This window comes from Mus caroli, chromosome 12 (genome assembly GCF_900094665.2).
Source record: "Mus caroli chromosome 12, CAROLI_EIJ_v1.1, whole genome shotgun sequence".
Classification (NCBI taxonomy): Eukaryota; Metazoa; Chordata; class Mammalia; order Rodentia; family Muridae; genus Mus; species Mus caroli.
In genome coordinates, this window is record NC_034581.1 from 105,855,319 (window position 1) to 105,883,284 (window position 27,966).

A 27,966-nucleotide genomic window follows, 5' to 3' on the forward strand; every position below is an offset into this window, starting at 1 on the left:
TTTTTTTTTGGTTTTTCGAGACAGGGTTTCTCTGTGTAGCCCTGGCTGTCCTGGCACTCACTTTGTAGACCAGGCTGGCCTCGAACTCAGAAATCCGCCTGCCTCTGCCTCCCGAGTGCTGGGATTAAAGGCGTGCGCCACCACGCCCGGCCTGATTTTTTTTTTTTAATTAAAAACAAAAACAAAAACAGTTTTCAAGACAAACCCTAACAGATGTGCTTGCCTCTCAGTTGATTCAGATCCTGTTAAGTTTACAACCAAGAGTAGCCATCCTAACTGGCAAAAATGGTTGCTAACTGGATGGATAATGGGTTGAGTGTAGACAGAAGATGGAGAGTGGGCAGGGTCAGGGAAGGCAGATGACAGTCACGTGATGGTCACATGGTGAACGGAGACAGGGTAAATAGTAGATGTCTAACTCTTGCAAAACAGATCCATGAAGGTTGAATGGTGGGTGGGTAGGCAGTGAGGAGACTGGCTGACCAGAAGGCAGTGCGTGTTGCCTAGTAAGTGGGTAATTTAATATATAGGTAGGTCAAGGGCAAGTGGATAGTGAGAGACCACTGAAGGCAGACAGCAGTACTAGATGAGAGAAACTGTTACATGACCTCAGCCCAGTTGGCTGGGGGGGGGGTCTCATAGGGGGGGGCGCGAACAGTGGTGAGTGCTCAATGTTGTGTCTCCATCCCCAGTGCCTAGAGCAATGCTGGATACAGAGGTGGAGTTCATTTGTAGAAGAAACGCAGGTCTCCCCCACAAAGTAGCAGCTGCCTATGCATAAACACTAGGGGGCTACACAAACAAATCTAAGACTGCCTGAGGGCCTAAAGATTGGTAACGCAGACGACAGCCAATCAAGAACCACCACTTGGAGGATACGGCTTGCTTGGGACCAAATGGGACGTGGGTGGAGAGTATAAAGGGTGCTTGAGAGAATTTTTTAAAAAAAAAACTGGTTTTTCTAGACAGGGTTTCTCTGTGTAGCCCTGGCTGTCTTGGAACTTACTCTATAGACCAGGTTGGCCTCAAACTCAGAAATCTGCCTGCCTCTGCCTCCCAAGTGCTGGGATTAAAGGCGTGCGCCACCATGCCCGGCTTTGAGAGAATTAATCAAGGAGCTTGCTGCACTGTTCTGGCCTGCTACAGGAGTCTGAGCCATTGATTCCATGCCACCTCATTCCCAACCCAAACGGGAGAGTTGGGTCAGGTGGCCGGCAGTCCAAGGCATAAAGTAAATTGACATTTCTTAGGATAGAAAAGTGCATAGGTGGTCGTGATGGTTGGATAGATTTGGGTAGAATAGTGCATTATCACCGATAATGTGTGGGTGGATATTGTGAGATGGATATTGAACTGGTGGACATCTGATAGACGATGATAAGATCAGTGGGTGGGCGGATGGCGGCGGGGTGTAGTTCGTATAAATATGGATGACAACTGATAACTGAATTATAGATGATGATGTGTGACTGATTGGATAGAGGATAGCAGATAGACAATACATTGACAGGTGAAGTTAGGTAAGGTGTGTATGAATGCACGGTTGTTATCGATGGAAACCTGTTACATGCTAGGTAGGTAAATTCTGGAGAGACAATGAATGGGCAGTAAAAGAACACCTGTTGGGTGTTTCATGGATGTGGACATACAGTGACACGTGTGTGGATGGTGAAGAGACGGGTACATAGTAGTTAGGTGGAGCATAGTGATAGGGTGTCCACAGTTAATAGATCTTGGTTGATTCTTGGGCTAGTTCTACAGGGAAAGAAGGTGGCTGGATGGCCACCCTAGTGGCCGGGTGGCTAGTGAGAGGTAGATGCTAGACGCATTGCTAGGGTGAGTATTTGGGGGGGGGTGTAGAATGGCCGTGTGATAGGCAGTGGGGGTGTGTGCAGAATGGCAGTGTGGTAGGTCGTGAGTGGACTTAGGATGCCAGATGGTGACTGGGTGATGGATAGGGACTGGTGGCTGCCAGCTGGAAGGTAATGGTAGACTGACCACTGAATGGAGGTTGGATTGTGGACAGTAGACAATGCCTGCTAATGAACGGTTGGGTGCATGGTGATCAGATAGCTAGATGTGGGTATTGGGCACAGGTCTGAGAGAAATAGGACATTGGAGAGCTCTCAGTGGATCCTAGAAGGGGAATTGTGTGGATTATGCATGTGGGGATGTAGCACTATGGCCTTGGGTGACAGAGTTGTTCACCAAACCAACTGTCCTGGGGTAGAGAATGGACCTGGGGATCAATATGCGAGACAGAATGTGGGACAATCCTCCAACCTGCCCCACTTCCCAACATTTCTTCCTCGGGTAGCCCGTTTGGAGAAAATCCTCTTCCTGTGATATCTGGCGCCACACAATGCCACACCTCATATTCTAACCTGGAGACTGGGAGAGGAGGTCTGAAGTGGCCAAGACCAGGTTCTGAGGTAGGGTGGTGTCTAGAGAGGTGGAGGCCAGGTCCTTCCGGAGGCCCTGCAGAGGAGAGGGCGGGAGTGTGAATGAGAGGCCGGCTGCGAGCGAGCGCGTGTGTGGGCGGAGAGCTCGGAGGAGACCGAGGGAGGCGAGCTCCCGAGCCAGCGTGGAGTCCCCGCAAGCGCCAGCGGTGAGTGTCGGTGAGTGTGCAGGAGGCACAACGCCCCCTCCCCACCCTCGCCCGCCCGCAGGGTTCTGTCCTCCGAGGTGCACCTTGGCAGCCAAGGGTGGGGAGGAGGGCGAGTGCGGTAAGGAGTTAGTGGGAGCGCACCGAGGAAGGGACGGGTGTGGGTCCCCCCTGGCAGCCGAATACGGGGGGAGAGGGGCTCTGGATCAAGCGTCCCCCTACCCCGTGAGGTCCACAACACCTGGCCCTCTGCACCCCAGAGCGGATAGAGGTGTGTGGGGCTCTCACAACGAGGCTTCGGGCACCAGGCACCCTGCAAGAGCAAGGCAGCCTGTGGGCACTTGCCCCATCGTAGCTCCATCCTTGCTGCAATCTTGGCTCCCCAGATTTTCCCTAGGACTCTCCTGTCGCGCTCTCCCTCTTTCTCCGCTCACTCTTCAGCTCTGTCACCTCTTTGCATGGCCTCCATGATCGTTCTCCCTCCCTCATTCCCGAATGTCTCTGAGACATCTCTTTGGGTCTCTGTTCCGGGAGGTTCTCAGAACTCTGGAGGTATGCAGAAACTCTCTCAACATCTCAGAGTCTCAGAGCCTGGAGCGGTCCGCGGGGGATCTGGCGGGCTCTGGGACAGAGGACCACTGGAATGACGTGGCTGCCTACTGCCAGGGGGTGCCCATCACAGGGTGTCACCCCCTTCCAGACTACCTTGGGACTCTGGAACTTGAGCTGACCAAGGTGGACATCTGGTAGAAGGGCTCTCATTTTCCATGATCTTGTGGTGGCCCATGGTCCCCGCATCCCAGCAGGGTGTCTCAGACATTCCACCCTGCTGGTCAGTACTTCACCTTGGCCCAGTCTCCTTCCAAAGCACAGGCCTGTGGCCCTGGGCTGCCTGACTAAAATCTGCCAATGCCTGTTAGACCCTACTCATTTCTTGCTCTGGCATGAGCTAGGCTCCAAGAATACCCCCACACCCCCCACATCCCTCTACCCCACCACCACCCCGATACAGTGCTAGGGGAGTGTCTGAGAGCGGGCATCTGATTTCTGGCAGGGGCTCTTTCCTCACCCTGGAGGCTCTGATCCAGCCTCCCCAACCTGTGCCTGGCCTGGGTAGATGGGGCCATATGCAGGCAAGATGTCAGCTTCTCTTAGGGCATGGCCTGAGGGTCTGTGGGTGAAGGGGTGTTCTTGGGCAGGATCGGGGCACCTTGCCTTCTGGCTGGCTCAGACTCAGTGCCGGGTTTCTCCCAGCCTCCTGACTCAAACTTGTTTGGGCCCCAGGTCTGCCGTGTTCTCTGCTTGCTGTTCATTGCCTCAACACCTGAGTCTCTCTTGCTGCCCAGACTGCCTGCTCTCCATCGCTTAGAGAGGCCTCAGGCCAGCTGACCTTCCTCCAGGAAGCCTTCCTGGCTCTCAAAGCTGGGTCAATCTCTCCCCATCTTGCCACATTCTCTATAGTCCTGGGCACTGTATGGCAGCTCTCCTGTGCTCTATAGTCCTGGGCACTGTATGGCAGCTCTCCTGTGCTCTTGAGATCAGCTCTGAGCTGTGGGTGCTGGGCCTGGCTAGGCTGAGGTGGGGAGGGTTCCTGGAGGAGAAGGAGAAGGAGGAGAAAGAGGAGGAGGAAGATGAGGAGGAGGAGGAGGAGGAAGGGGAGGAAGAGGAGGAAGAAGAAGAGGAGGAGAAGGAAGAGGAGGAGGAGGAAGGGGAGGAAGAGCGAGGAGGCCTAGCACTGGCTGCAGTGAATATCTCATTTTTACTCTTGTCTTTGTGTAGCCCAGTAGCAACAGCAACAGCATGAGCACCCCACAGCCAACAGCACCAGAGAGCCCCACTGAGGGCCCCAGAGGCCCAGCAGGGAAGGTAAGTGACTGAGAGGCAGGAGACAGGAGGGAGCCAACCTCAAGCTCTGGCCTGCGACTTCAATATGCTTCTCATCTCTGCCAGCCTCAGTTTACCCTCCCATGTCAGGGAGGGCATTGCTGTTTTTGTAGAAATTTGGTGGATAGAGCAACTGAAAGCAAACTGCCCTGGCTTACTTTGCACCCCAGCTGAACCTGGGGACACCAAGGCTCATTCCCCAAGCACAGGATCACATTCTGCTCTTTAGGGTGGTACTATTCTAGGGTGCCCTCGGATATTTAGGGGGCTGGGATGTTGATGCAGCAAGATGTTTAAATGTGTAGTAGGGTGCACTGACACACCCCTGTAGTCCCAGTAGTCTAGAGAGTGAGTCAGAGGATCAAGACCAGCCTTGGCTACTTAGTGGGTTTCAAACAGTCTGGGGTATAAGAACCTGTTTCAGAAGTAAAATAAACCGAGATTCTAGTCCTGCACAGACCAGCAGAGTCACAGAAATCTGCCTTAGGTCAACAGAGCCAGTAAAGGAAGAAAGCAGCCTAGACTCTGGGCTCACAGGTGCAGCTACCCTGATGGTCTGGCTGGCTGACTTAGCCATCTTACCATAGTAGGTACCCTCCAGACAGAACCCATGGCTGACGGAAAGGACTAGGGTATAGGAAAGGAGCCAGGATGGGGAAGGAGGCCTGGTTTGGCAAGGCCAGCGGAGTGTCGGCCTCAGCAGGGTCCAGCTGTGGAGCAGGATGGGGTCCCCCTCTGCTGTCTTCTGAGGCCCTTTATCTTTCATTCCACAGATGGTCCAGCCTGGCGACACCTGTTCTCAGGCTTCAGGATCACCTGAAGCACTTGGCTAACAGAGTCTTGGGTAGAGTGTGGAAGTGTGTGTGGGGAACCAGTATCCATTGGTTCTAAGCAGTCATTCAGAGGCAGTCTGACAGTTTGCCTGCTCTGTGCCTACCTTGCTGGAGGACTGTGTGCTACTGTGGGAAGGCATATACACTAGGTAGCCGTCTTTTCCAGAACTTCAGGAAGGCACAGAGGTGGACCAGTGCAGGCAAGTCAGGGCCTCAGGGTACCGAGGGATGGAGCTGTGTGAGGCAGCTTCAGCCTTGAAAAGCTTGAATGGGAGGTGGAGTTGCTGAGGGCACCCAGAGGGCGTGTGGGCACTGAACAATGAGGGAGAGCCAGCTCTGATTGCCATGGCAACATCTTCCTAGCTCCTTGGCCTGCCAAGTGGAGGGAGGAGGCCAAGGACCCAGCAGGGAAGCCCCTAGAAAGGAATCGTGCTGGCTTCCAGGTACAGGAAGCAGCTGGGGTGCTAAGTCCTGGGCTTCCTCCTGGGTGACTTGTCTCTACCATCTTAGACTCTGTCTGGGAAATGGGCTTCTCTGGGTCTGAGTCCAGGTGAGTTCTATGGTGTTCCCTGGATACCTGATTCCCCAGTGGTGGCACAAGGCAGGGCTGTTCACCCTGCCTGTTCTTGCTTGGCCTTCCTAGTAGGACAGGACAGAGGGCAGAAGAGGCAGAGCCAGCAGTCCATGGCCCGGTATCACCCTGATCCTTCCCCACTCTCTCTATAGGTAGGTGTTCGGGAGAAGGGCCCTCGGCTCTGTCAGCGACTGCCCTCTATTGTGGTGGAACCCACTGAAGCGGGTGCTGTGGAAAGCGGGGAGCTGCGTTGGCCACCTGAGGGTACACAGAGAGGTACCCCTCAGATCCAGGCTGCTGCTGGTGAGACCACAGTGCCCGTTTCCTGTCAGTGTTTGCAGTAGGTGTGGGACCCCAGCATCCAGAGCATCGACCCAGGGCCTGGACTCTGCCTCACCTTCACCCACTCCTCTGGTGACTGCCCTTCCCCTCATCTGTACCTGTCCTCTTAATGCACACCTGTGGCTCCAGGCAAGCCTGGCACTCGAGAGGGCCACAGGCACTCTCCTACTGTCCAGACAGCTGTCTGTTCTCCCTGACTTGAGAGCTTTGGAAGGATTCGCGTTGCCCACAAGGACCTAGAGGGGCCAGCGTACAGGAGCACATTTGGGAACAGGGGTTCCTCATAGCTTGGCAGCGGTGGCAGGGTGCAAGACTGGAGCTTCAAGAAAAAGGTGGGACAGGAGTAGTTAGTCCTCAGGGCCTCCAGAGTGGCTCGTAAGCCACTGAAAGCTCTAGGCACGAGGGCTGAGCTGTTCCCTGGGGGTCCTTATTCTCTGAAGCCTGTGGAGGGTCTCTCACTGTGAGGATGTGAGTTCATGACTCAGAACCACACAAACCTCCCTCCTCTCCCCAGACCTCAGCCTCTGGGCTGGTCCTTATCCCAGTCCTTATCCAGCTTGGCCCTGAAGGGATCTATACTCATGGCCCTCACCTCTTCTCAAAGCTCCCTCACCCTGTGTCAGGCCAGCAGCAGAGACAGCAGCAGTGGCTGCTGTCCCTTAGGTAACCACTGAGGTGTGGGCTGTTGGGAGACCCTCAAGCTACCACATTCTCTCTGCCATACCTTTCCCTGACACACAGGGCTGCTTCAGGCTTCCCAAGCTGGGCTTCATTCTCCTTCTCTTTGCCTAAAACGAGGGTGTGATCACCCCTTCCTTCCCATCCGCCCCGGGGAAGAAGTGGCTATCCCGTCCAGATGTCTGCCAAAGGCTCACCTCAGATCCCCCAGGACCAATTGAGCTACAGCTGTCACCAATAGAGAGGCTTTTGGCTTTATGTTTGGTTTGTTTTTTATTCCTTGTCTTGTTTTCAGCTCCTTCCCCAAGTCCACCAGGGAAGGAAGCAGATGATGATGTCATCCAGGGTGCCAGCTCTGGGCACCAGGCATTCCCTGCTCCAGTAACAGATGCGGGTGTGGCAGGCTCTACTCTCTGACCACCAAGAGGACCTCCATCCCAGGATGACAGGCTGATTCACAGAAAAGGCTGGGCCCACACAGGAGACCCAGCTCACCAAGCATCCTGTCTGGCTGGGTGTGGCCAGGACCCCGGCCCCTGCCTTTGCGCTCCATGGCCCAGATCTGGAACATACCCCTCTTTGTTCAGTGGCTTGAAGCAGAAATAAAGGCATCCTTCCTGGTGGCTACGGGCACCTTCGTGGGCACTTGAGCTGCTGGGCACAAGTTTGCTTCTGCTAGTGGTATTCTAGTCTCTCTGAGGCTGGGCAAGTCAGAATGTTGGATGGTAAGCACTTGGTGCTTGGCACTCAGCCCGGGGTGGGGAATGCCAGGCTGAGCAGAGCCAGAAGGCTGTTCACACTGTCTCTGCCTAGGGACACTCTCTCTACTCTTCCTTGCCTAGACTGCCTATGGCCATTCTTCCAGGTGGCCTCCTACCTCTACTAGAGATCCCCTGGAGGTCAGGCACCCCTTGTACCTTGCATCCTGGGTACATTAGGGCACCAGGGGCACCTAAGGTGAGGGGTCTTCTTCCAGCCCAGATTATATTAATTCCCTGCAAAAGTCCCATTTTACAGATGGAAAAATTTAGGTTCAAATGAGGTGCCCCGGACCGGTTTTGCCCAAAGCTATGGAGGGACCCTCAAGTTGGCCACAGCACCCATATGTGACCTTGGGGGGGGCAAGCACCTCCTCTTACCTTGAATGATGATCTTGTCTCTTCACAACCAGGAGGGGAGCTATGGTACCTCATCAGGGCTAGCTTGGGGAGTAGAAGGCTGACCATGCCTAGGGCTCCCTCTTAAGATGTACTGCCTTCCCTTGGCGAAGCTTGAGGAAGTTCAGAGCCTAGCCACTAGGAAGTTTCCATAATGTTAGCTCAACAAAGCCCTCAGGCGGAGGCCCCACCATGGGTGAGCTGGTTGGGCTGTGGGAGACACAGGCCTTCTGTTCTCTCCTGGCCTCCTTGCTAACCTCCAGGATGAATAAAGCAATTTCTCCAGCCCTCCTCCCTTCTAAATATAGCCTGGCCCCCAAACGCCAGAGGTGGGAGGGGAGGTGCGGAAGTTTGCCTGGAAGTCTGCTTTAAATTTAAAACCGTGGGTGCTCTGGGTCCAGGCTGTCAACGTGGGCCTTGCCAGGGTTCACGGGTTAGAAGTGTTGTTGTCCTAGAATCTCCCTGTCCCCAGCTCTTCTTGTGGGTTTTGAGAAAGGTCAATGAGACTAGGAAATGGGGAGGGAGTGTGGGGATCCTCAGGGGGCTGACCTTTGGCAGGAAGTGCTGTCCACTCCGAGAGGCAGAGCAGAACGGAGCGAGGAGCAATGTTGCGTCACCTCTCTCCCGGGCAGGATTATGCCCAATTAAACAGGGTCCCACAGAAGGCAAGTCCAGGACCCTTGGAGGGGGCGGGGGTGTCTCCTGGGACCCAAGCCCAGGCTTTCTCCGTGGTTTACCAGGGTAGCCCCAGTGTAGTGATGACCCACTCCGGAGGTCCGAGAGCTAGTGGGGGCGTAGAGGGTCGGACCTCTGCCCACTCCTGCCCAAGCAGTGGGAGAGAGCCCGGGTGGGGCCAGAGCGGACGCCACACCCACTCAGCAGCCCAGCCTAGCCCAGCCTCTCCTTAGCACACAGGAGACCTGAAATCTGCCTGCGGCTCCCCCTAGCGCCCGCCGGGGTCAGTACTTAAAAACAGCAGACGCCACCGTCTGGTGCGTTTAGGTCCACCAGCAGGCTGCAAATTGGCCTCAGAGAGAGTAGGGCACAATCCACACACACCTCCGCCCCCACAACCCCCGCTCCCGCCAGACCCCGCAGCCGCCAGGGACACAGGGTGAACTCCGCCTCCCCAGTCTTAGAATTGATTCCAATCTGGGCCCCTTAGCATTCTGGGCAAAATTGACCCCTAGACAGGTAAACGTATGTGGAGGGTCCTTCTGCTCTTGCCTACCTAGAATTCAGGTCCTCAGGTGAAGTGAACTCAGGTCATCCCAGTAACAATCCTGTTTACTTAAGAGTAAATAAGGCTTAGCGACAAAGATGCCTCTCCCAAGGTCGTGGGGAGCTGGGGTTGACGTTCTCGGTGTCCTACGGTGTTCTAGCTATGCCTCTCCTCTTAGCTGCACCCTGCACGGCCCTCATCTGATCTCAATTTGACTGCCCTGGCACCTGGGCTTCTCTTAGACTATGCTGGGACTTTTCCGCTGGGATTTTTCTGAAAAAGCCAGGGGAAGGCAACATGGAAAAATAGAACAAGTTGCTGGGTGTGATGGCACTTACTGCAATCCCAACACTTGGGAGATGAAAGCAGGAATGGGAGTTCAAGGTCATCCTCAAGTATGTAGCAAGTTCAAGGCCAGCTGACTTGGAGTTGAAGAGTTGGCTCAGCGTTAAGAGCACCATCTGCTCTTCCAGAGGACTAAGCCTGGTCCCAGCACTCACATGGTGACCAGAGGACATGACACCCAGAAAGCACAGACATACATGTAGGCAAATCACCCATGCACATAAAAAAAATAGATTAAGGCTGGAGGGGTGGCCCAGTGGTTAAGATCACCTGCTGCTCTTGCAGAGGACCTGGGTTCGGTTCCCACCTGATGATTCACAACCATCCCTAACTCCGGTCCCAGGGAATCTGGCCCCCTCTGACCCCTGCAGGCACCATACATGCATATGGTGCACACGCATATTTGCAGGCAAAACGCATAAAATAAAATAAACACATTTAATAAATTAAATATATTATATATTTAGTGCTATTTTATTATATTATATATTATTATATATAATTTTAAATTATATATTACACATAAATATAATTTAAAATTCTACTTTGATGAAAAGAATGTTTAAGAACACAAAATACCAACCAGTAACAAAATCAAAGATGATATCACAGCCTCATGGGCATGCTCAGTCTGGGGTTTGGTGAGACTTTGGGAGAGGTCTAGAACAATCCTCCTGGTCCTGGGTATTAGATTTCTGAGGCAGCATAGACACAGCAGTCAGAAAGAGATCAAAGTCTTCCTGCTTGGACTTCTGAGGCTAGACTTCAAGCAATTCAAACGTGGAGATCCCAGGACTTACATGTGACTTGGAGACAGTCTTGGTATCTCCAGTTGACTGTGTGGTGGTGGGTAGGTCCCTGAGCCCAGGGCAGCCTTCTTAAAGGGAGCCAATAGGCAGGTCAGGCTGAGCTGAGGGGAAAGGGCCAGCCGGGCATCTCTTGGGCTTGGATTGGTAGTTCCACCTAGGGAGCTATAGTTACTGAAAAGTAATTAATCGGAGGGCATCCTGGAGGTGGTTCTGATGGCTTCTGTCTGACTTGGCCTGTCTCCAAATAGCATGGGGTGATGTAGTATGCCTTGTATCATCAACTTCTTATTTATATGTTGAACCCTTAGCTCCAGAACCTGAGAACATGACCTAATATGGAGATAGGGTCTTTAAAAAGACAATCAGTTAAAGTCAGGTCAACTGGGAGGCTGGGTATATAGTTAAGCTGTTATGTCGTCTCCCAGAAGAGGATGCAGAGACACAGCTCTGCGCTGTCACCTTCACCAGCCTTAAGACCCTCTTCGTCTTTTACAGACCCAATTTATGCTAAACGGAGACTTATGGCTTTAGTGAAGGAAAGAGTTTTAGGACTAGCCAGTCTGAAGTAGAGTTGGAGATTATTATTAAAGATACTTTAACAGGATTACACGTGAAGTTAGGAGAAAGAGTAAGACTTAATGGAGGACATGTTGGGAGAATAGCAAAAAGTAAGACATGCCCACGGGAGGAGTCAGCCCACTCAGGGGGCTCAGCAGGGGACTAAGCTGTCCTAGCCTTAGCCATAGATCCCTGATCTTGGTGACTCTCAAGTTGTATCTCTGAGGTTACCAAGAAAGCATTATTTTTCTCCATTTCCTGCTCTTCTGATAAATGAGTGGTGGTGGTGATGGAGATGTCTTGTATGCAATAACAATTTGATGATCTTTCTTTTTTTTTTTTTATTTATTATATGTAAGTACACTGTAGCTGTCTTCAGACACTCCAGAAGAGGGCGCCAGATCTCGTTACGGATGGTTGTGAGCCACCATGTGGTTGCTGGGATTTGAACTCTGGACCTTCGGAAGAGCAGTCGGGTGCTCTTACCCACTGAGCCATCTCTCCAGCCCCCTTGATGATCTTTCTCAAGGAGTTTAGTACATGTCTTCTCTATAAGTGAGGGGTTTTGTGGAGGAAATTCCTAGAAAAATCAAAGATTTATAGCTGGCGGGGGAGAAAGGCCTTCTGCAGGTGTTGATCACACAGGATCCTTGCCTGTTGCTAAGGTACTGCAACCAGGGGAGCTCCTTTTATTCTCATGTTCCCACGCTTTGCCCACCCTGCTATCTATCTTGCCTCAGAGAGCTTACCTAGCGTGTTATCTTAGTTAGGGTTCTATTGCTGTGAACAGACACCATGACCAAGGCAACTCTTATAAGGACAACATTTCATTGGGGCTGGCTTACAGGTTCAGAGGTTCAGTCCATTATCATCAAGATAGGAACATGGCAGCATCCAGGCAGGCATGGTGCAGGAGGAGCTGAGAGTTCTACATCTTCATCTGAAGACTGCTAGCAGAACACTGACTTCCAGGCAGCTAGGATGATGGTCTTAAAGTCCACACCCACAGTGACACAACTACTCCAACAGGGCCACACTTCCAAATAGTCCCACTCCCTGGATGGAGCATATACAAACCACCACACTCCACATGCTATAAAGAAGAGAAAACTGGACAGACACCTACAGAGGAAAGAACACATAAAGAGAGAAAACACCAGTCACGATGGCACATGCCTTTAATCCAATTTCTGTGCGTACAGAGCCAGCCTGGTCTACATAGTGAGCTACAGGACATAGAAGAAATACATAGTGGGACCCTGTCTCCAGAAGACGTAGAAGAGGGGGAGGAGGAGGAGGAAGACGAAGGAAAGGAAGAGGAAGAAAGAGGTAGCCTCAGAAGCCCTCAGGTCCCCCAAACCGGGAGAGTATAGCCTGTGTGGCGCTCTGTTCTCACAGCCCAGTACTGAGTACTGAGTACTGAGTACTGTAACCAGAGCATCCATACTGTACCCAGGTACAGAGCAGGACAGTCATGAATGTGTCCTTGGATTTCCCCCAAGTTTTTTTCTTAAGACGCTGACTGTGGAATCCCCCTGAAATCAGGGGACGTGCCTCTTCTGAAATCTCCACGGCCCTCTCCGAAAAAAAGCTTCCTGTCTGAGTCTCTGTGAAAGCAGAAGGCCTGAGTTCCAAAGCCATCACAACAGCCCCTCCTCCACGGTGTTCATGCTGCGCTGAGTCTGCCTAGAAGGCTGCCTGTCATTCCTGAGTGTGAGCCCCTGTGGTCCCTCGGTCCTCTCCCACCAGCACTCCGGAGCAGTGTGTGGCTCACACCTGGTCCCCCAGGCATTACAGAAAACTTCCCTAACAGGTCTCTACTCTCTGCTTCTCAGCTCGGGCAGGCATAGGGGGCACTGGAGTGATCGTCCCAGACTGGCCTGGAGCTGCAACCCTTGGCTGGAGAGAGGAGAGTTTTTGGGCTTGAGCACTAGGGGGTAAAAGCCTCCCATTTATCTTACCTCTGGCAGCGGTCAGGATCCGACAATCCTCAGTGGTCCCCAGCCCCCACTGCTGCATCCTCCTCCCCTAACCCCACCTCCCTAACCTCTCCTCCACTAATCTCCGCCTCCTCGGCTTCCCTTAAGGCCCTCCCTAGCCTCCCCTTCCCAGTCTCTCCCTGTCAAGCTCCGGTCAGGCTCAGGCAAGCTCCGGGACTGTGGCTGATCAAAGGTTAGAGTGGAATGAAAGGGGTGGAACTTTTCTGAAAGCGAAAGTATGGGGTCCGAGTAGAGAGTGGGTCAGGGCGGTCCTGTGGCTGGGAAGTCCCAGCTGTTGGTCCACCAGTTGGGCTGTGCTGGCAGCCACCTCTCTCCTGGACCTGATCTCAGAATCCTGCTTGGCTGGCTTGCTTAGGACCTCTGCTGCCTGGGTGCAGTTGTCTGCGTGCCTATCAGGTAAGACCCAGCCAGGTGGGGCAGGAGGATGTGAGGGTGTTTGGGGCCATGGGTGGGGACCCAAGAGGCTGAGACTACTCCGGCTGTGTTAGTTGGCTTTGTGGTCAAGGGTCTGGGCTCCAAGTCCAGGACGGCTGAACTAGAATACCAACTCAGCCACAGAAGATATACGCACATCCGAACACATAAACAGCCACACACACTTGCAGAGAGCAGAGACATCCATGAGGCATACAGACACAGAAGAAGCACACACATATTACAAGACAATCACTCACACGGCGAGGCACTGGGGCTAGCTAGCATGAAGATCTGAAAGATGTACCACAGGTTCACAATCATGGCAGGGCCACACCATTCCTTGGGTACCTGACATTTATTGGCCCCATCATGGGTCTGAGCCAGGCTCATTCCCTGCTCCCTGGAGGCTCCTGGCCAAGTGGCAGAAAGCTCTCAGATCATATCACTACTCTCCAGGGCTGGAGCTAGACCCAGAAAAGGATGTGCTTCTCAGAGGAAGAGCCCCAAGGAAGCTCTCGGCAGCTGGAAGATGAGGGGCAACTCCCAGAAAGGCTTGGAGGGGGAATGAGTCCTGGGCTGCAGAGGGGCAACAGAGAAAAGCAAGACAACCCCGAGGGAAAGCCTTGTGTGCCTATTTAAGAAGTCTGTCCTTCAGTGAAAGTCTGTCCTTCAGTGGGGGGTGGCTACCAGGGATGTTTGTATTTTGGCAACTCTGAAGGGAGCCTGTGTCTTTTTTAAAATAGGCCTGGCTGGCACATAGAACAGCTACTGATCGTGTTTGCAAAATCAACACATGAAATTTACTAAACTCTTGTTATTCCCATAATAACCGTGCTTGGGATTTTTCGGAACTGCTTCTCTCTGACATTTGCAGCTCTTACTGATTTTCCTAGCTTGTTGATTTAACTAGATCTCAAAGGCGAGCACTGAGGCGGATTGAAACCATATTTTCTTGCCCTGTTCCATATTTTCAGGAAAGGACTCAGCTTGCAGGGAAGGTTTCAAGGCACGGACGCCACAGCCTGCCGGCAGTGGTTGCCCCGGGGCTTTGAAGGACAGAGGATAGCCTGGTCCTAGGGTAGGTGGGGAGAAAGGATGTGGTTCGTCCCAGAGAGAAACAGAGAGTGGGAGTTGGTGCAAGAGGGAAGGTCTAGAAAAGAGTAGAAACAAGGCCAGATGTGGGGGAGATCTAGACCTAACCTCATGGCCACAGCTGGAGGGGCCATGCTGACTTCCCTGTACCTAGCCTTGCAGTTGGTACTGACTGGGAAAGAGGTGAGCTCAAGGCCCAGACTGTCATGGATCTTCGGGATCTCCGGCCTTAACGCCAAGTCAGTCAGCAAGTGACAGCAGTGGAAATGGGTGCTGGAGGACGAGGACCGGCCTTGTGGTCACAGAGGGAAGGCATGGGGCTAGGGTCCATGATCATCCCGGTGGGCACCAGAATGACACCTGACCAGGCCATCCTTGGGTGGGGCACCCACCCAGCCTGGAGAGTCCATACTTCTGAACTGCACTCTTGGGTGAAAGAGAGAGGAGACAGACAGACTCTCAAGCCTGGAGGAGACTCTGACACAGTAGAGTCAGCCCTGAGGAGCCATGGAGCAGATGACACAGAGCTGAGGGTTCCTTGGATGACAGGAAGTCACTGTGTCCTAAAAAACAGGTCCAATGTGGAGACCAAAGAGAGAGGGGATCAGGAGGGGACACAGCTGGAGGGGGGGACCAAAACTGGCACACTCAGCAGGATGGAGGGGGTCCCATGAGCTAACATGCATGCCCAGGAGTGAAGCAAAAAATTGTCGATCTAGAAAGAGAAGAATTTGAATGCCAAGCTATAGGGCTTGGGGTAGCTTGAGGGTACTGGGGGAGTCACAGAAAAGGGGGGGGTGTCAAGAATGGTTTGGGTAGCTGCTGAGAGCTGCAGAGCCAAAAGAGATGTGGCTGCAGCCAGAGGGGCTGTTTGATGGCCGCGATGGCTCTTTAGGACAGGCCTGGCTTGATATGAAGGTGGGTGAGTACCGTGAGCCCAGAGACTCCTGTGTAGCCTTGAGATTTCATGTGTCCAGGTGCCCCTCCCTATCCAGAATCTGCCTCCAGGCTCCCCTGCAAGGACTGCCAAGTCTGACTCTCTTGTGGTCTTCACAGAGAAAGGACTTTTTTTGGGTGACATCTGATCCTCTAGTCAGGAGCACACACCGGCCACCCGTTGTTCATAGCTTCTGAAGAGACATGGTGGGCCAGGCTGAGTGGCTGGAGGCTGGATCCTTCCCTTTTCTGAGCAGTGGGTTCCTCAAATGGAGCAGATAACACGCCTCAGGGGGAATTGTGGGGACCACATCTGCATCAGCACTGGGCTGGACACATAGTCAGGGCTTGGTAAATCAAGATGAACTCTTACCAACCAAGGCAGGACCCGTCTTATCCTTTCCCAACATCCCTGTGGTCAGGGAGTCCAGAGAATGCAGCAGGGGCAGGTGCCATCTCTCACACTAGGCATGGAAGGTCACCTTAGATGAAGGAGCTGACCAGAGATTGACATTTAATGTCAGCTCTGTGTGGGGCAGGGTCCCTGAACCTGGGTGGCAGGCCAGATGATGACCTGTGGTCAGGGTGGGGCTGATAAGGCCCCAACCAATCATCTGAGCTTCCCTCCCTCTCCTGGGCTTCCGTGAAGCTGCCGGTGGCCTCTGGAGCTCCAGAAATCCAGGCCTCAGCTGACTCTAGCAGATGCCTTGCTGGAGGGCGAGACCCTAGGGGGCGGCCTCTGTCCAGCATGCCTTAAGTCCAGGGAAGGGCAGTTGCTTTCTGACTCACCCAGGGGTCTGACCTACTTAGATTTGTCCTGGTATGGTAAGAAGCCCTAAAGAAGGCTGGGAGCTATGCCTCTTTTGGGTCAAGCCTTTCTTCTTCCTTCTCTTCCTCTTCTTCCTCCTCCTCCTCTTCTTTCTTTTTAAAAAAGATTTATTTGCTTCTTTATGGTGTGTGTGTGTATGTGTGCATGTGTGTGTGTGGGTGTTTTGCTTGGATGTATGTCTGTGTACTATGTGTGTGCCCAGTTCCCTCGAAGGTCGGAAGAGCCTATTGGTGGCCCTGGAACTGGAGTTACAGATGGCTGTGAGCCACTGTGTGGGTGCTGGAAATTGAGCATGGGTCCTCTGCAAGAGCAAGTAGTGCTCCTAACCACTGAACCATCTTTTCAGCTCCATCCAACCCTTCTTTTAGCGCAGTTTCTCAGAGGGCCTAGGGAGAGCTTGCTGGCCCAATCACCATCCCCCACTTGTGTCTGGCTTGCACAATGTGGTGGGCAGGAGGTTCCAGTGGCCGGGAAGGCTGTCTCTTCTCTTCCACCCCTAGCTAAATATACAGTCAGAAAAGCAAACAACCAGGCTTTGCTAGCGAAAGGGAATGTGGCGGTGGTGCCTGGCAGGGGCCTGAGCAGGGGGTGTCTCCCATGAGACCCCCACCACCACACACCCCGTGTGGTGAAGGTTGGGGTTCGGCAAGAGGGGGGGAATGCAGTAGGTAGGAAATACATTGGGATTCCTCAGCTCCAGGTTAAATATAGACCTGAAGCCCCTCCCACCACCTTCCCTTCAGGCTGTGTGGTGAAGATAAGTGGCTGGGTGCCTGAGGCCAGGGCTCTAGGGCACCACTGTACCCTCCTCCAGATCCCAGGCCCCAGAGGGAAGGCCTTAAGAAGCTTCCGGTTTGAGCAGCAGAGATCCTGCCTTTCCAGCTGAAGGGGTGAGTCCACGTCTCTGGAGGGCGTGAAGGGGGGTTGTGGGAAGGAGGGACGGGGAAAGGTTTAGGCCTTAGAATCTAAAATCCTAGAAATTTGGGATGTGGGTCCTGGGCTCTGCCCTTGTGGGTTGTGGGTTGGGCTGGTTCCCAGAATAAGCAAGCTCAGTACTCCTTTGAGTTCAACTGGGAATTCCTCAGGCTCTGTGAAGGTGGACACCTGGGAGGGAGCCTCTGAGAATGGCACCAGGAAGGCATTCTGCCGGCAAACGTGGTCTGCACCCTCACACCCATTGCACTGGGCATGCAAAAGGCTCTGGCCAACCCAGGCACTAGCAGACATTTCTTTCCCCATAGAAGTGACAAAGCCTTCCTGCACCATGTTCCGGGGTCCCCTGAGTCCTGGAGTTTAGCCAGAGTTGGGTATCTGCTTCCTGGGCTGGGCTTGGTGCCCTCCAGGCCCCTTGAGCCGCTTTCTCACCCTCAGCTCTCCTGCTGCCAAGATGCCTTTGCCGCAGACAGAGGCCCCTGGGCCAGAGGTGAAAAGCCCCAGGGAACCTAGGAAGTCACAGACCCTCCCTGTGACCACCTGGAAGTCCAACAGTATGAAAGAGCAGAGCACGCACCACGGGGGCAGCTTGAGACCCAGCTTGGGCATGCTGAAGCAGACCCTCTTCCGGACCAGCCTGAGAGCTTCAACCCACAAGCCCAAGGAGGACCCGGGCCTGTTCAGGCGCAGCTCCCGTTTCCTGTTGAGGTCCTTGAGACGGGCCATAGACGAAGGCTTAACTGCTGGGCATCCCCAAGGCCCTGCAGTACCAGAGAAGCCCTCCAGAGTCACAGATGGTGCCAGCAGGCAGGCAGCCACTGGGACAGAGGCTGAGGATCTGGAACCCCAGGCAGGTAAGGTCTCACACAACACCATGAGAGAAAACAGAGGGTAGAGGGGGCAGGAGCTGAGCTGGGTATCCCGACAGACTCTCCTTGAGGCCTAATTCACCCAAACTCTGCCTTCTGCACAAATTCTTTTAGTATCTAGCAAGGGAAGCCCTTTCCTCTCAACACAGCCGCTGGGCAAATGTGAAACATCGGGCTCAGCTAAGTGACTTGCTTGGTCTTTAACAGCAACCAGTAAGGGGTGGGATTTGAACCCAGGTCTGCATGACTGTAGAGCTATAGACCATGCACGGGCCTTTCACAGCCTGGCCCGTTGAACAAACCCATTCTAGGCATTGGGTTCTGACCACAGGGTCACAGAAGTTCATGGAAGCCATGGTTACTTGGAGCAGCAGCTAAGGGTCGGTTCGGGGGAGGACAAATGGAACTTGGACTCTGAAGAAGGGATCCAGGCAAAGTAGAGAACTCCTTGAACACAGGGTGGGAAGAGAAAGGCACGGCAGAGAGGCTAGCTCTGAACTTAAGGGCAGGACACACCCTGCCCGAGCTCTGACCCTATTAGACCTGTAATTACAGCCACATATGATGTCACCAGCACCAACTCAGCAGAGATGGAAGAGAGGATTAGGGGTCGGGGGTACAAGGTAGAAGGTACTGGTTACAATATAGCCAGCTGTGCAGTCAGGAACTAACCCAAATTGCTGTTTTCAGCCATTTGTTTGGGGCCCTGTCACTGTTCCTTCTAATGTGACTATTAGCAGGGACTTCTGGCAGGTAGAGCAATTCAGTTGTGCACAGGACAGCTGGGCAGTGGCCAGGTGGCTCAGCCCAAAGCTCGCAGAGCAACCTAAATGTCTGGATTAGTACCAGGACCATAGATGGGTCCCTCTCATTACGCCCTTTCTCACTTGCGGTTGCAGAAAGTAAATCCGTGGCAGACCTCATCACTGAGCGGCAGCTAGTGAAGGCCTTTGAACAGTTGCGGTACCTGGAGACGCAGCTGGTAGCCGACAAAACCTCACGTACCTTTACACAGGACCCCACCGCCTATGCGCGGCGCGCTATGGACCTTTGTCTACATTACGACGGAATGGCTGCGGAGATCGGAGCCATTGTGCGCGAGGCGCTGAGTTCCGAAGGCGTGGATCGAGACGCTCTAGCGGAACTGGCCCAAGTGGTACACTTGGAAGAGGAGGCCCATCAGACCTCCCAGGCCGAGGGTGATTTCTTGAGTACTCCCCGCCACTGGCGTCTGCATTGGGAGGACGCGGTGCGTCTCAGCGCTCAGGAGCGCGTACAGCAGGCAGGCGCTAAAGTCATCCCCGGGGCTGCGGAGGGATCATCCGACCTAGCCCAGCTTCTGGCTGAGCTCGGTGGCGTGGTTCGCCAGGACCTGCAGAAGGTGCGCTTAGAGATGCAGCCCGCTTACGAAGCCACCGACTTCCCAGTGTGGGAGACCTACTTGCGTGCCTTCCACAGCGCTGTGGCCCAGCGCCTACAGGAGCTGGCGCGAGACGCCCGCGGCTGTGAGCAGCTCTATGTGCTGTTAGACTGGGCCGCCAATGTCTATGGCAGGTGAGGCCTGAGCTAGGGTATTTTAGGCAGGAGCGGGTACCATTAACCAGCAGGAGATCACGGAAAACGGGTACAAGAGCATAGGACACCTTCCTTCCCCGTCACTGGCAAAGGCGATGGGACACGAGGAAGACTGGGGACCTGGTCATCCTTTGTGCTAGGCTTTGTGCTCCCATCCCAGGTTTTCCTAAGGGACTACCCATGTGCAGGTTCCCAAAGCTAGAAAGTCTCTCTTGTGCACTTCAAACCAGTGCCAGGAGCCCCATAAAGCAAAGCTAGTCCATAAGATGGCTGCAAGTGGGAAAAGGTGGCTTTCCAGGCACACCACCACCCAGCTTGCTGCCCCTCTGGGTGGGCATTCACATGTAGAGTGCAGCCTGCAGGGGGCTTTTAACCTGCTGTGTAACTAGGGTGTTTTAGGTCCCCAGATGAATGGGCCCCAGCTTTGCCTCAGCAGGAATAGGTAAGGGAGAAGGCTGCCGGGAGTCCTGGCCTCTTTAAATTGCCAAGTGATCTCAAGCCACTATCAGGCCCTGTCTAGGACACCCTGATTTGGGTTAGATGGTGATGGGGCCGGAGAATGTCGTTTACAGCTCAGTCTTCGAATGTAGGCTGTCCATGAGGGCAGAGGTCACATTGAGGCAGTCTGGCAGAGGCCCATCTGAACAGCTCCTTAAGCTTTCTGAGCAGGACCAGCTGTTTGCTTGAGGGTCAAGTCTGCCCCTTCTGGAGGTTTCATGGGAAGGGAAGTGATGGCATAGAACTCTGGAGGGCAGGGGAGTGGAATGTGTCAACAGAAGAAGTTCAGAACTCTAATAATGACTTTAGACTTTTTTAAAAAATATATTTATTTATTATATCTTAAGTACACTGTCGCTGACTTCAGACACACCAGAAGAGGGCATCAGATTTCATTACGGGCGGTTGTGAGCCACCATGTGGTTGCTGGGATTTGAACTCAGAACCTCTGGAAGACCAGTCAGTGCTCTTAGCTGCTGAGCCATCTCTCCAGCCCCATGACTTTAGACTTTAAGCCAGGTTAGAGAGAGGAGGTAGCTGGTGGAGCACCAGAGGCCCCCCCCCCCGGGTCCTAACAACTCCCTCATCCCGGAATCTTACTTTTTCAGTCCTGACTTCCTGGGCGCCCCAGACTTGGCGCTGCCCACCGAACCGCTGCCCCCACTTCTAGAGCCTGCTCTGTGGGCTCGACTGGAGAGTGACTACACTAGCTTCCTGGAGGTGAGGCTGGGGAGGCCCCGGGCTCCAGAGGTTGGGCCCTACAGGAGGCTTGATGTGGAGGCTAGGGGTTGTGCTGGCAGTACCTGTAAGCCATGGACCATGACTGGAGTCCGGTGACGCTAGTCCTTGAAGGCGCAAAGTGGAGTTTGGTAGGCAGGGGGCGCCCTTACCTTCCTCCTGGAAAGCTCACCACAGGCCACTCCTAACCCTACAGACCAAGATCACAAGCTGTTTTGACAGCATCTTGCAGCTGGAACAGAATCGCTGGGAAGCCGACGAGGACCGGGAAGTGCTGCAGGGCCTCTACCACGCGCCCCTGTCCATCGATGTGCACATGGTGCGCCCGGGAGGGGGTGAAGGAAGGGCTGTGTTCAGGACTCAGGCTCATGTCGGAGATCCCTCAGAGCTAAGTTTTACTGAGAGAGGAACCTGTGGAGTGATCTAGACTCCTGGGGCACATGGCCAGGTTAAATCACAGCTCTCGGGTCTGCCGGTGAATTCTAGTAGCTGTGTGGAGGGGTGGGGGAAGGTGACTCTCACATTGGGGCCACTGAAAACCTGCAGCGATGGGGTGGGCTGGGTTCGGGACTCAACTGCTCTCAGCATGTGGCATCCCTGGCAGCTGGTAGCTGAACATGTGAAGGCAGCTGGCGCTATCTCCGCGGAGCTGGAGGCCACCACCCTGCAGATCTGCGCGCGTGCGCTCTGTCTCTTTGTGCCCAGGTACGGGTGGCATTCTCTGTCCAGGACGGATACTCGAGAATGGGTGGACTGAGTGTGAGGCCCTCATCACGGTGACGACCTAACGGGGGCGCAGACCTGAAGTCAGAGGAATGATTTTTTCCGATCCCCAGGTTTGAAAAGGCTTTTCTGGCGTCGAAGGCGGTGAGCGAATGGTACCTGGGTGCCTACATTAACGCCTGCGTGGAGCTGAGGTAGGTCGCCCCAGCTCCAGGACGCTGCCTAACACTGCCAGCAGGAGGCGTGCGAGCTCAGGAAAAGAGATCAGAAGCAGCGGCGGCTAAGGGCAGGAGTTGGGGAAGCGGCTTAGTGTGGGTTCCCCAAGGCCTTCTGGGATTGTCCCCTCTTCGCCTTGGCCTTAAAGTACTCAGCAGGGCTAGAGCCCTGGAACAAATGAGGGGCTTCAAGGCTGATCAGAGACTGAGGAGATGGGACTGCCCCGGTCCCTGAGTTCTCTGTTTATTCCCTCCATCCCATTCTGTTCTTTTTCCTGAGTTACCTTCTCCTCCGAACCCCTCCACCTCCCCGCGTCTCAACCTGGACCATCCTGGGCATCTCTTCCCTCAGAAAACATGGTCTTCTCTATTTGGCAGAGACTGCTACGGGAACTCCAGACCATACCACATGCACACTTCCCCACAGATATGCTAGTCTGGGGAATACAGCCATCTAGGCCACCTTGTGGGGTTGGATACAGCATTGCCCATTGTTGGCTGTGTGCGCTGGGGCAAGTCACTTCATCTTGGTGCCTCTTAACTCTTCTAACAAAGCCAGAGCCTGCTTCCTCAGGCCATGGGGACTGAGTTCATATGGACTCTTTAAAAAAGATTTATTTATTTTATGCATATAAGTACACACTGTAGCTGCACAGATGGTTGTGAGCCTTCATCTGGTTGTTGGGAATTGAATTTAGGACCTCTGCTTGCTCAGGCCAACCCCACTTGCTCGGGTCTGCCCCATTCGCTCCAGTCAACCTTGCTCCCTCCAACCCAAAGATTTATTTATTATTAAAATAAGTACACTGTAGCTGTCTTCAGATGCACCAGAAGAGGGTGTCAGATCTCATTACAGATGGCTGTGAGCTACCATGTGGTTGCTGGGAATTGAACTCAGGACCTTTGGAAGAGCAGTCAGTGCTCTTACCCACTGAGCCATCTCACCAGCCCCCTCATATGAGCACTGTGATACACTGTGTGCCTGCTTAATACACCCAGTGTGACTTCCCAAGCCTAGGGTAGCCTGGGACAGGTGGGCAGGTGGATGCTGGTGCAAGCAGTAACCCATGCAGCTAGGAGATGGACCAGGCGTGCCTGCCCAATGGGACAGTGTCATTCTCAGAGGCAGGGATGAAGCTCATTGGCGAGTTTCTGCCGGGCATGGCTGTGCTACCATGTCCCATCACCAAGAGGCATGGAGGTCTGACTCAAAGCTGCCAGACGGGATCAAAGCAGCCACCCTGTCACCCTGCTGCCAGAGTTAATGATTGGTCCTCAGGGCTTTGATGTTGTCCTTTTATTCAGTTCTGCCCCTGGGTGCTACTTTGCACAACTCCAGGGACATTACAAGCTAAATCAGGGATTCTCAACCTGTGGGTCCCGGCCCCTGCCACAAAGGTACCAGATATCCTGTATATCAGGTATTTGCATCATGCTTCATTACAGTTATGAAGAAGCAACTAAAATGATGTTATGGTTGGGGGGGGGGTCACCACAACACAAGGGACTGCGTTGGGAAGAATAAGAACTGCTGAAAAATGAATGGGAGGCAGACCAGTGCTGCGCCCAGCCTGCAGGGGTGTGCCCCGGGGGAGGGGTCTTGCTCCTCTGCTTGTTTTTTTGTTCCCAGCTCACTCCTTGTCTTGGCTCCTCCCCAGAACCAGTCTTCTGGCCAGGTTCCCAGGAACCATAAAGGAACTAGAGAAACCCCTGGTGGCTGCCACCAATAGCTTCCAGAAACATTTGCTCCAGATTGTACAGCAAGACATGCAGGTGAACTGGACACTTCTGTGCCCCCTCCAACCCTGGTACCCATCTGTGCTCTAAAGGTCCAGGCCTAGGTCACAGCATTCTTTTGCCCTCTGTGAGTTCTCCCGGAGCAAGGGTGGTTGGGAAGCACTCACCAACCCACTGCTGCTCTTTCTGTTCAGTGGGGTGGTGGGCCAAGAAATAAGGCCTTAAAGCCCCTTGACCAAACAGACACTCAAGGTGCACCCAGCACACACCCTAAGCAGGGTCTGACAAGACTCTTAGACTTTACCATGCCCATTGGAGGAGGCATTATGGGAAGGACCTAGTGATAAAACCTGTGCCTAGAAAAGAGGGCTGCACCAGGGAGCCCAGCATGGAAGGGGATTAGAAACGGTGAACAGAGCTCACTTCCCATGCCCTTCTGTCCCCAGCCTCTATTTAAGGTGCTATATACCAAGAGCTGGCTCACACAGGACACACTTCGTCCCCTCATGGACAAGGTGGTGGACTTTGCACATCATCTTGAGCATGTGACCCCACCACTGGCACAGGTACCAGGAAGTGGGTGGCTGGCATGGGTGTGCAGGGCCCATGGCTTTGATCCTGACCACTACCATCTCCCTCTCCCAGGAGACACTGCAGGAGGTGCACCGTTTTGTGGTCCGAGAATACCTGGGGCAGGTGCTAAGGCCCCATGAGAGGTTCAGTGGCCAGGATCGACTGAAGGGCTCCAATAAGATGAACCTGGATGCCCAGGCCATTAGCAACACCTTCCAAGGCTTGGTAGGAGCAGTGTCTGACTGTCAATCGGGCTCAGTCTCTGGCCAACAAACCCAGCCAGGAACCCCCTATTCTGTTTTCATCCTGTAAAGAGCCCTCACAGTGGGTGAAGCAGAAGAGAGCTTCCACTAGGCCGTTCTTCAGACTCCACAGGGAAAATGGCAGTGGGGCTAGACTCTAAAGGGGCGGGCCCAGGAGGGGGTTTCACTTTACATTGTATTTGCATACATTTGTGGGTGAAGGCAAAGAAGGAATGAAGGTTATGATGGGCAAGGTCTGTGGGAGATCTTTCCCCTCTCGGACCGGGAGCACTTTGAGCCCAAACCCCTTATCTGGGCTGCTGGCTCCTACTGGTGACAGGTTCCAATCAGCACTTTCCTGGTCAGGGCTCGGATTTCCCGTCTGTGCAGACAGGAAGAAAGTTCTCCACAATCACTGTAGATGTGGTCTGTGGATTCTTAGTCCCTGACTCCGTGGAATCTTCTTATGGGCAAGCCACCCACGGCAGACACACGGGAAGGGTGTTTCTGGGCACTACAGGAGAGGTTTCTAGGCAGGGACTCCTTGGGGGAAAGGGACCACGCACATACCTCCCTGTTTCCTTAGGGCTCTGAAGCCAAGTGGCTGGACCAAGCCATCCTGTCTGTGGCTGAGATCCTGGGCGAGACATACAAAGACGACATCCGGCGGCACCTGGAAACACTTATACGGAGCTACCCGGACATCAGGTTAGCAGATACTCCTTCCCTCCTAGAGTCAGGGGTCACTGGAACCTGGCACTCGCGCCTTTAGCAAAGTGAGTGCAGGCGTGGAACGGAGGGAAGAGCGAGCTTGTCAGGGCCAAGAGAACTGTGGCTTAGCCGGGAAGCGAACCGCGACGGACCCGTGTGCGCATGCCCGCGAGGAAGGGGCACAGGGACCGTAGGCAAGAGGACCATCCCCTCCCTCGTGTTCTCCACCATCTGTGGACGGCGTGGCTCCACTCTCGGGCTCAAACCCTCTGTGGAAGCCCTCTAAGGCCTCGGCAGCCGTGAGGAGGCTCGGATCCCCGGGCCTTGTGGGGCAGTGAGTCATCAGAGCCCTTGGAAATCCCGGTTTGGCTCTCTCCAGTGCTCTCGGAGATTCCGGGATGGAAAGATCACTGAAAGCCCCTGGTCCAGCCCCTTCTCTGGCTCCCTGCTGCTCGCAGCTTGTTTGTTCTGGTAGATTTTGAATACGGACAACAACGACCCCGACCCGACCCCGTTAGCTCCTTCTAAGTTTTCAGTTTCCCTACCACTCCTCGGGGGTTCCCCAACTGGTGTTTGGCCCTTCCTCCCTGGCTCCAAAAGTGGTCTTGGATGGCTGCGGGGAAGCAGTGGGGACGCAGTGACTCAGGGTGCCCCTTTGTACCTATTTCACACACGTCCACCCCTCCACCACTTCACCTGCCACCCCACNCCCCCCCGCCCCCCCCCCGCTCTGTCTTGCTGGCCTGGCCTGGCCTGGCCTCTACCTCCCTAGCATTCTGCCAGTTTCTGGAGCCTTCCCTAGATCAGAGTTCTTGCGTTGCCTCTGCACAGAGTTTCTTTCGGCTGTGCGCATGCCCCCTCCCCTGTCTCATGTCTGTGTGTTCTAGGTCCATTTACTGTGCACCTCCAGGCCTACACTCCCACCTCCTTTTAGAGAGTCCCATCCCCTCCCGGCCTGGGATAGTCCCAGCCTTTCAGCCTCCCTGATCCAGCTCCAGGAATGCTGGATGAATCATACTTCCTCCCAAGCCTGGGTTCCTGCCCTCTCGGAGGTGGGGACGGGCAAGAGCTGAAGGGTACCAGGGGGCACCGCTCTGCAGTGGGGACCCTATGTCTCTACAGGCGAGACCACATTCTGGCCATTCTGGCACTACGCAGACTCGGCCGCCGCCGGAACCAGAATCTCTTGCAACACACCCAAGACTTGCTGAGGGCCGCCCACGAGTCCAGGCTCCCCTCACACCACGTGCTCTTCGAGGAGATCGAAGTGCCCACCTCTGTGGACGTGCTAATCACCTGCATCTAGGGCTGAAGGGCAAGCAGGAGCCTCGTTGGCCGAGGATCTGTCACCCTCCCCATGACTGACCCCAAGTTGGGAGCCCAGTGAGTCACTCTGGCCCTACCCCTAGCACTGAAGCCTGGGGCCTTGGAATTTTTGGTCTCAGCTGCCTGGCTGCTCAGCCAGAGGAGCCAGGAGATGAGGCATTCCGGGCATTTGTGGGGGAGTCTTTTGGGGCTGTGGAGTCTCCTTTCAGGACTTCAGGCCTGGGAAGGCTTCCCTTTCTAACTGCTCAGCACATCCACACTGTAGTGTGAAGCTGAGGATTCTAAAAATAAATGTGAATTAAAATAGTGTACAAGGTTGGGCAAGCTAAGCTGGTTGGGAGAGGTGATGCTGGATCGAATGTATGGGAGGACCGAGCCAGTCCTGAGCTGGAAAAGTCCCTGCCTGCCGCAGCAGATTGAAATAGGAGCCTTGGCTCCCCCTTCAGAGGTTGTGCTCCCAGCACCCACAGGGCAGTAAACAACCTTGTTCACCTCCAGTTCCAGGGGACCAAAAGCCCTCTCTGGCCTCTGTGAGTGTGAGCTTGTGCTGAACACAGACATGCAGGCAGGCAAGACACCTGTGCATAAAGGAAAACTAAATACATTTAAAAAGCAACAACAAAGCAAAGGCAGACCCCACACCCTGGGTCCCTAGCTTCAGATACCATGTTGGTCTTGCCCAGAAGGGGTAGACAGCCCCTCAGCCTCTCGCTAGGCACCTGAGCCCTCGTGAGCACCGGTTCTGCAGCTTGCAGTATTCTAGTTTCATGTAGGAGGGACTCTCAAGCAATAAAACTTGCCAGGTCACTGTGTGGTGGTGGTGTCCAGGTGGAAAGGTAACCATGCCTCGGGTACATTTCCAGGGGACAGTGCACCTGCTCCCTAGATAACTTGAAATTTGTCTATAGCCTGTAGGCAAAGGCTGGAGACCTGTTTGCATTGTTGGCTCCAATTCCAGGGAATATGTGAGCCAAACCAGGATTAACAGAGTGGATGGCACGGGGCTGTGATGGCTTTCTTACTCTACTGTTCCCCAGCAGACTGCCACTGTAGCTTTGGGCTTGACCCTGACACTAGCTTGTGTGGGGATAAAGTAACTGCATGTGGTCTGGGGTCCCAAAAGCCCTGTGCAGTTCCCCTCCTCAAGTGTATAAGACCAGGGTTCTAAAATGCTGCAGTGTGCGGGAGGTGGGCAAAGCATCTCTCCCTGCTCTCCCAGACCCCTCCCTCCCCTGTGTTGGGGGGAGACAAAGCCATGTCTGAGTCTGCTGGGAGCCCAGGGATAGATTCCCCGGGAATTCTTACTTCCTTCTAGGAGCAGGGGTCAGGGGTGGATGCCTGACACCACCGTGTGTATCAGGGCTGGATGCCAGCAGCAGGTCCAGACCTGGGGAGGACTAGAAGGGGAAGCAGGGAGGGTAGGGAGGGCAGGAATGAGGAAGTGCATTGCTGAGGTTCCCAGGCTCCAAAGCCAGAGGTGAAGGCCAGGAACTTGTTCCTGTTGATGACTGATGAAGCAGTTTTTCCTGCCGGCAGGGAAATCGA

At 54.1% G+C, this 27,966-nt stretch overlaps 2 protein-coding genes across 8 annotated transcripts; both read left to right on the forward strand.

The window, feature by feature from the left end:
* Window positions 1-2,355: 2,355 nt before the first annotated feature.
* Window positions 2,356-7,539, forward strand: Lbhd2 (LBH domain containing 2). Of its 3 annotated transcripts, none has more exons than XM_029484937.1 (4): window positions 2,356-2,432; window positions 4,385-4,471; window positions 6,049-6,199; window positions 7,212-7,539. In XM_029484937.1, exons 2-4 carry the CDS (start codon window positions 4,406-4,408, stop codon window positions 7,331-7,333), a joined length of 339 nt encoding a protein of 112 aa, XP_029340797.1. In that variant the 5' UTR covers window positions 2,356-2,432; window positions 4,385-4,405; the 3' UTR covers window positions 7,334-7,539. The 3 variants fall into 3 exon arrangements, with proteins under 3 accessions (XP_029340797.1, XP_029340796.1, XP_021034319.1); XM_029484936.1 differs by lacking the exon at window positions 2,356-2,432 and adding an exon at window positions 2,532-2,608; XM_021178660.2 differs by lacking the exon at window positions 2,356-2,432 and adding an exon at window positions 2,553-2,618.
* A 5,136-nt stretch (window positions 7,540-12,675) lies between these two features.
* On the forward strand, window positions 12,676-27,228 carry Exoc3l4 (exocyst complex component 3 like 4). 5 transcript variants are annotated; one of them, XM_021179065.2, is made up of 14 exons: window positions 12,676-13,403; window positions 14,399-14,502; window positions 17,096-17,171; window positions 17,653-18,068; window positions 18,983-19,637; window positions 20,765-20,876; window positions 21,091-21,213; window positions 21,499-21,599; window positions 21,731-21,811; window positions 23,491-23,605; window positions 24,016-24,135; window positions 24,215-24,367; window positions 24,971-25,092; window positions 26,218-27,228. In XM_021179065.2, the coding sequence occupies exons 4-14, from the start codon at window positions 17,669-17,671 to the stop codon at window positions 26,399-26,401; spliced, it is 2,166 nt and encodes a 721-aa protein (XP_021034724.1). In that variant the 5' UTR covers window positions 12,676-13,403; window positions 14,399-14,502; window positions 17,096-17,171; window positions 17,653-17,668; the 3' UTR covers window positions 26,402-27,228. The 5 variants fall into 5 exon arrangements, with proteins under 5 accessions (XP_021034724.1, XP_021034723.1, XP_029340833.1 ...); XM_021179064.2 differs by lacking the exon at window positions 14,399-14,502 and having other exon boundaries at window positions 13,089-13,403; XM_029484973.1 differs by lacking the exon at window positions 14,399-14,502 and having other exon boundaries at window positions 13,128-13,179; window positions 17,025-17,171.
* Window positions 27,229-27,966: the final 738 nt, after the last annotated feature.

Coding starts and splice junctions, on each gene's coding strand:
- Exoc3l4 (XM_021179065.2), top strand. CDS start 17,669: ATGCCTTTGCCGCAGACAGAGGCCCCTGGGCCAGAGGTGAAAAGCCCC. Junction 18,069..18,982: donor GGATCTGGAACCCCAGGCAG/GTAAGGTCTCAC, acceptor TTGCGGTTGCAG/AAAGTAAATCCGTGGCAGAC. Junction 19,638..20,764: donor GCCGCCAATGTCTATGGCAG/GTGAGGCCTGAG, acceptor TTACTTTTTCAG/TCCTGACTTCCTGGGCGCCC.
- Lbhd2 (XM_029484937.1), top strand. CDS start 4,406: ATGAGCACCCCACAGCCAACAGCACCAGAGAGCCCCACTGAGGGCCCC. Junction 4,472..6,048: donor CCAGAGGCCCAGCAGGGAAG/GTAAGTGACTGA, acceptor CTCTCTCTATAG/GTAGGTGTTCGGGAGAAGGG. Junction 6,200..7,211: donor TCAGATCCAGGCTGCTGCTG/GTGAGACCACAG, acceptor TCTTGTTTTCAG/CTCCTTCCCCAAGTCCACCA.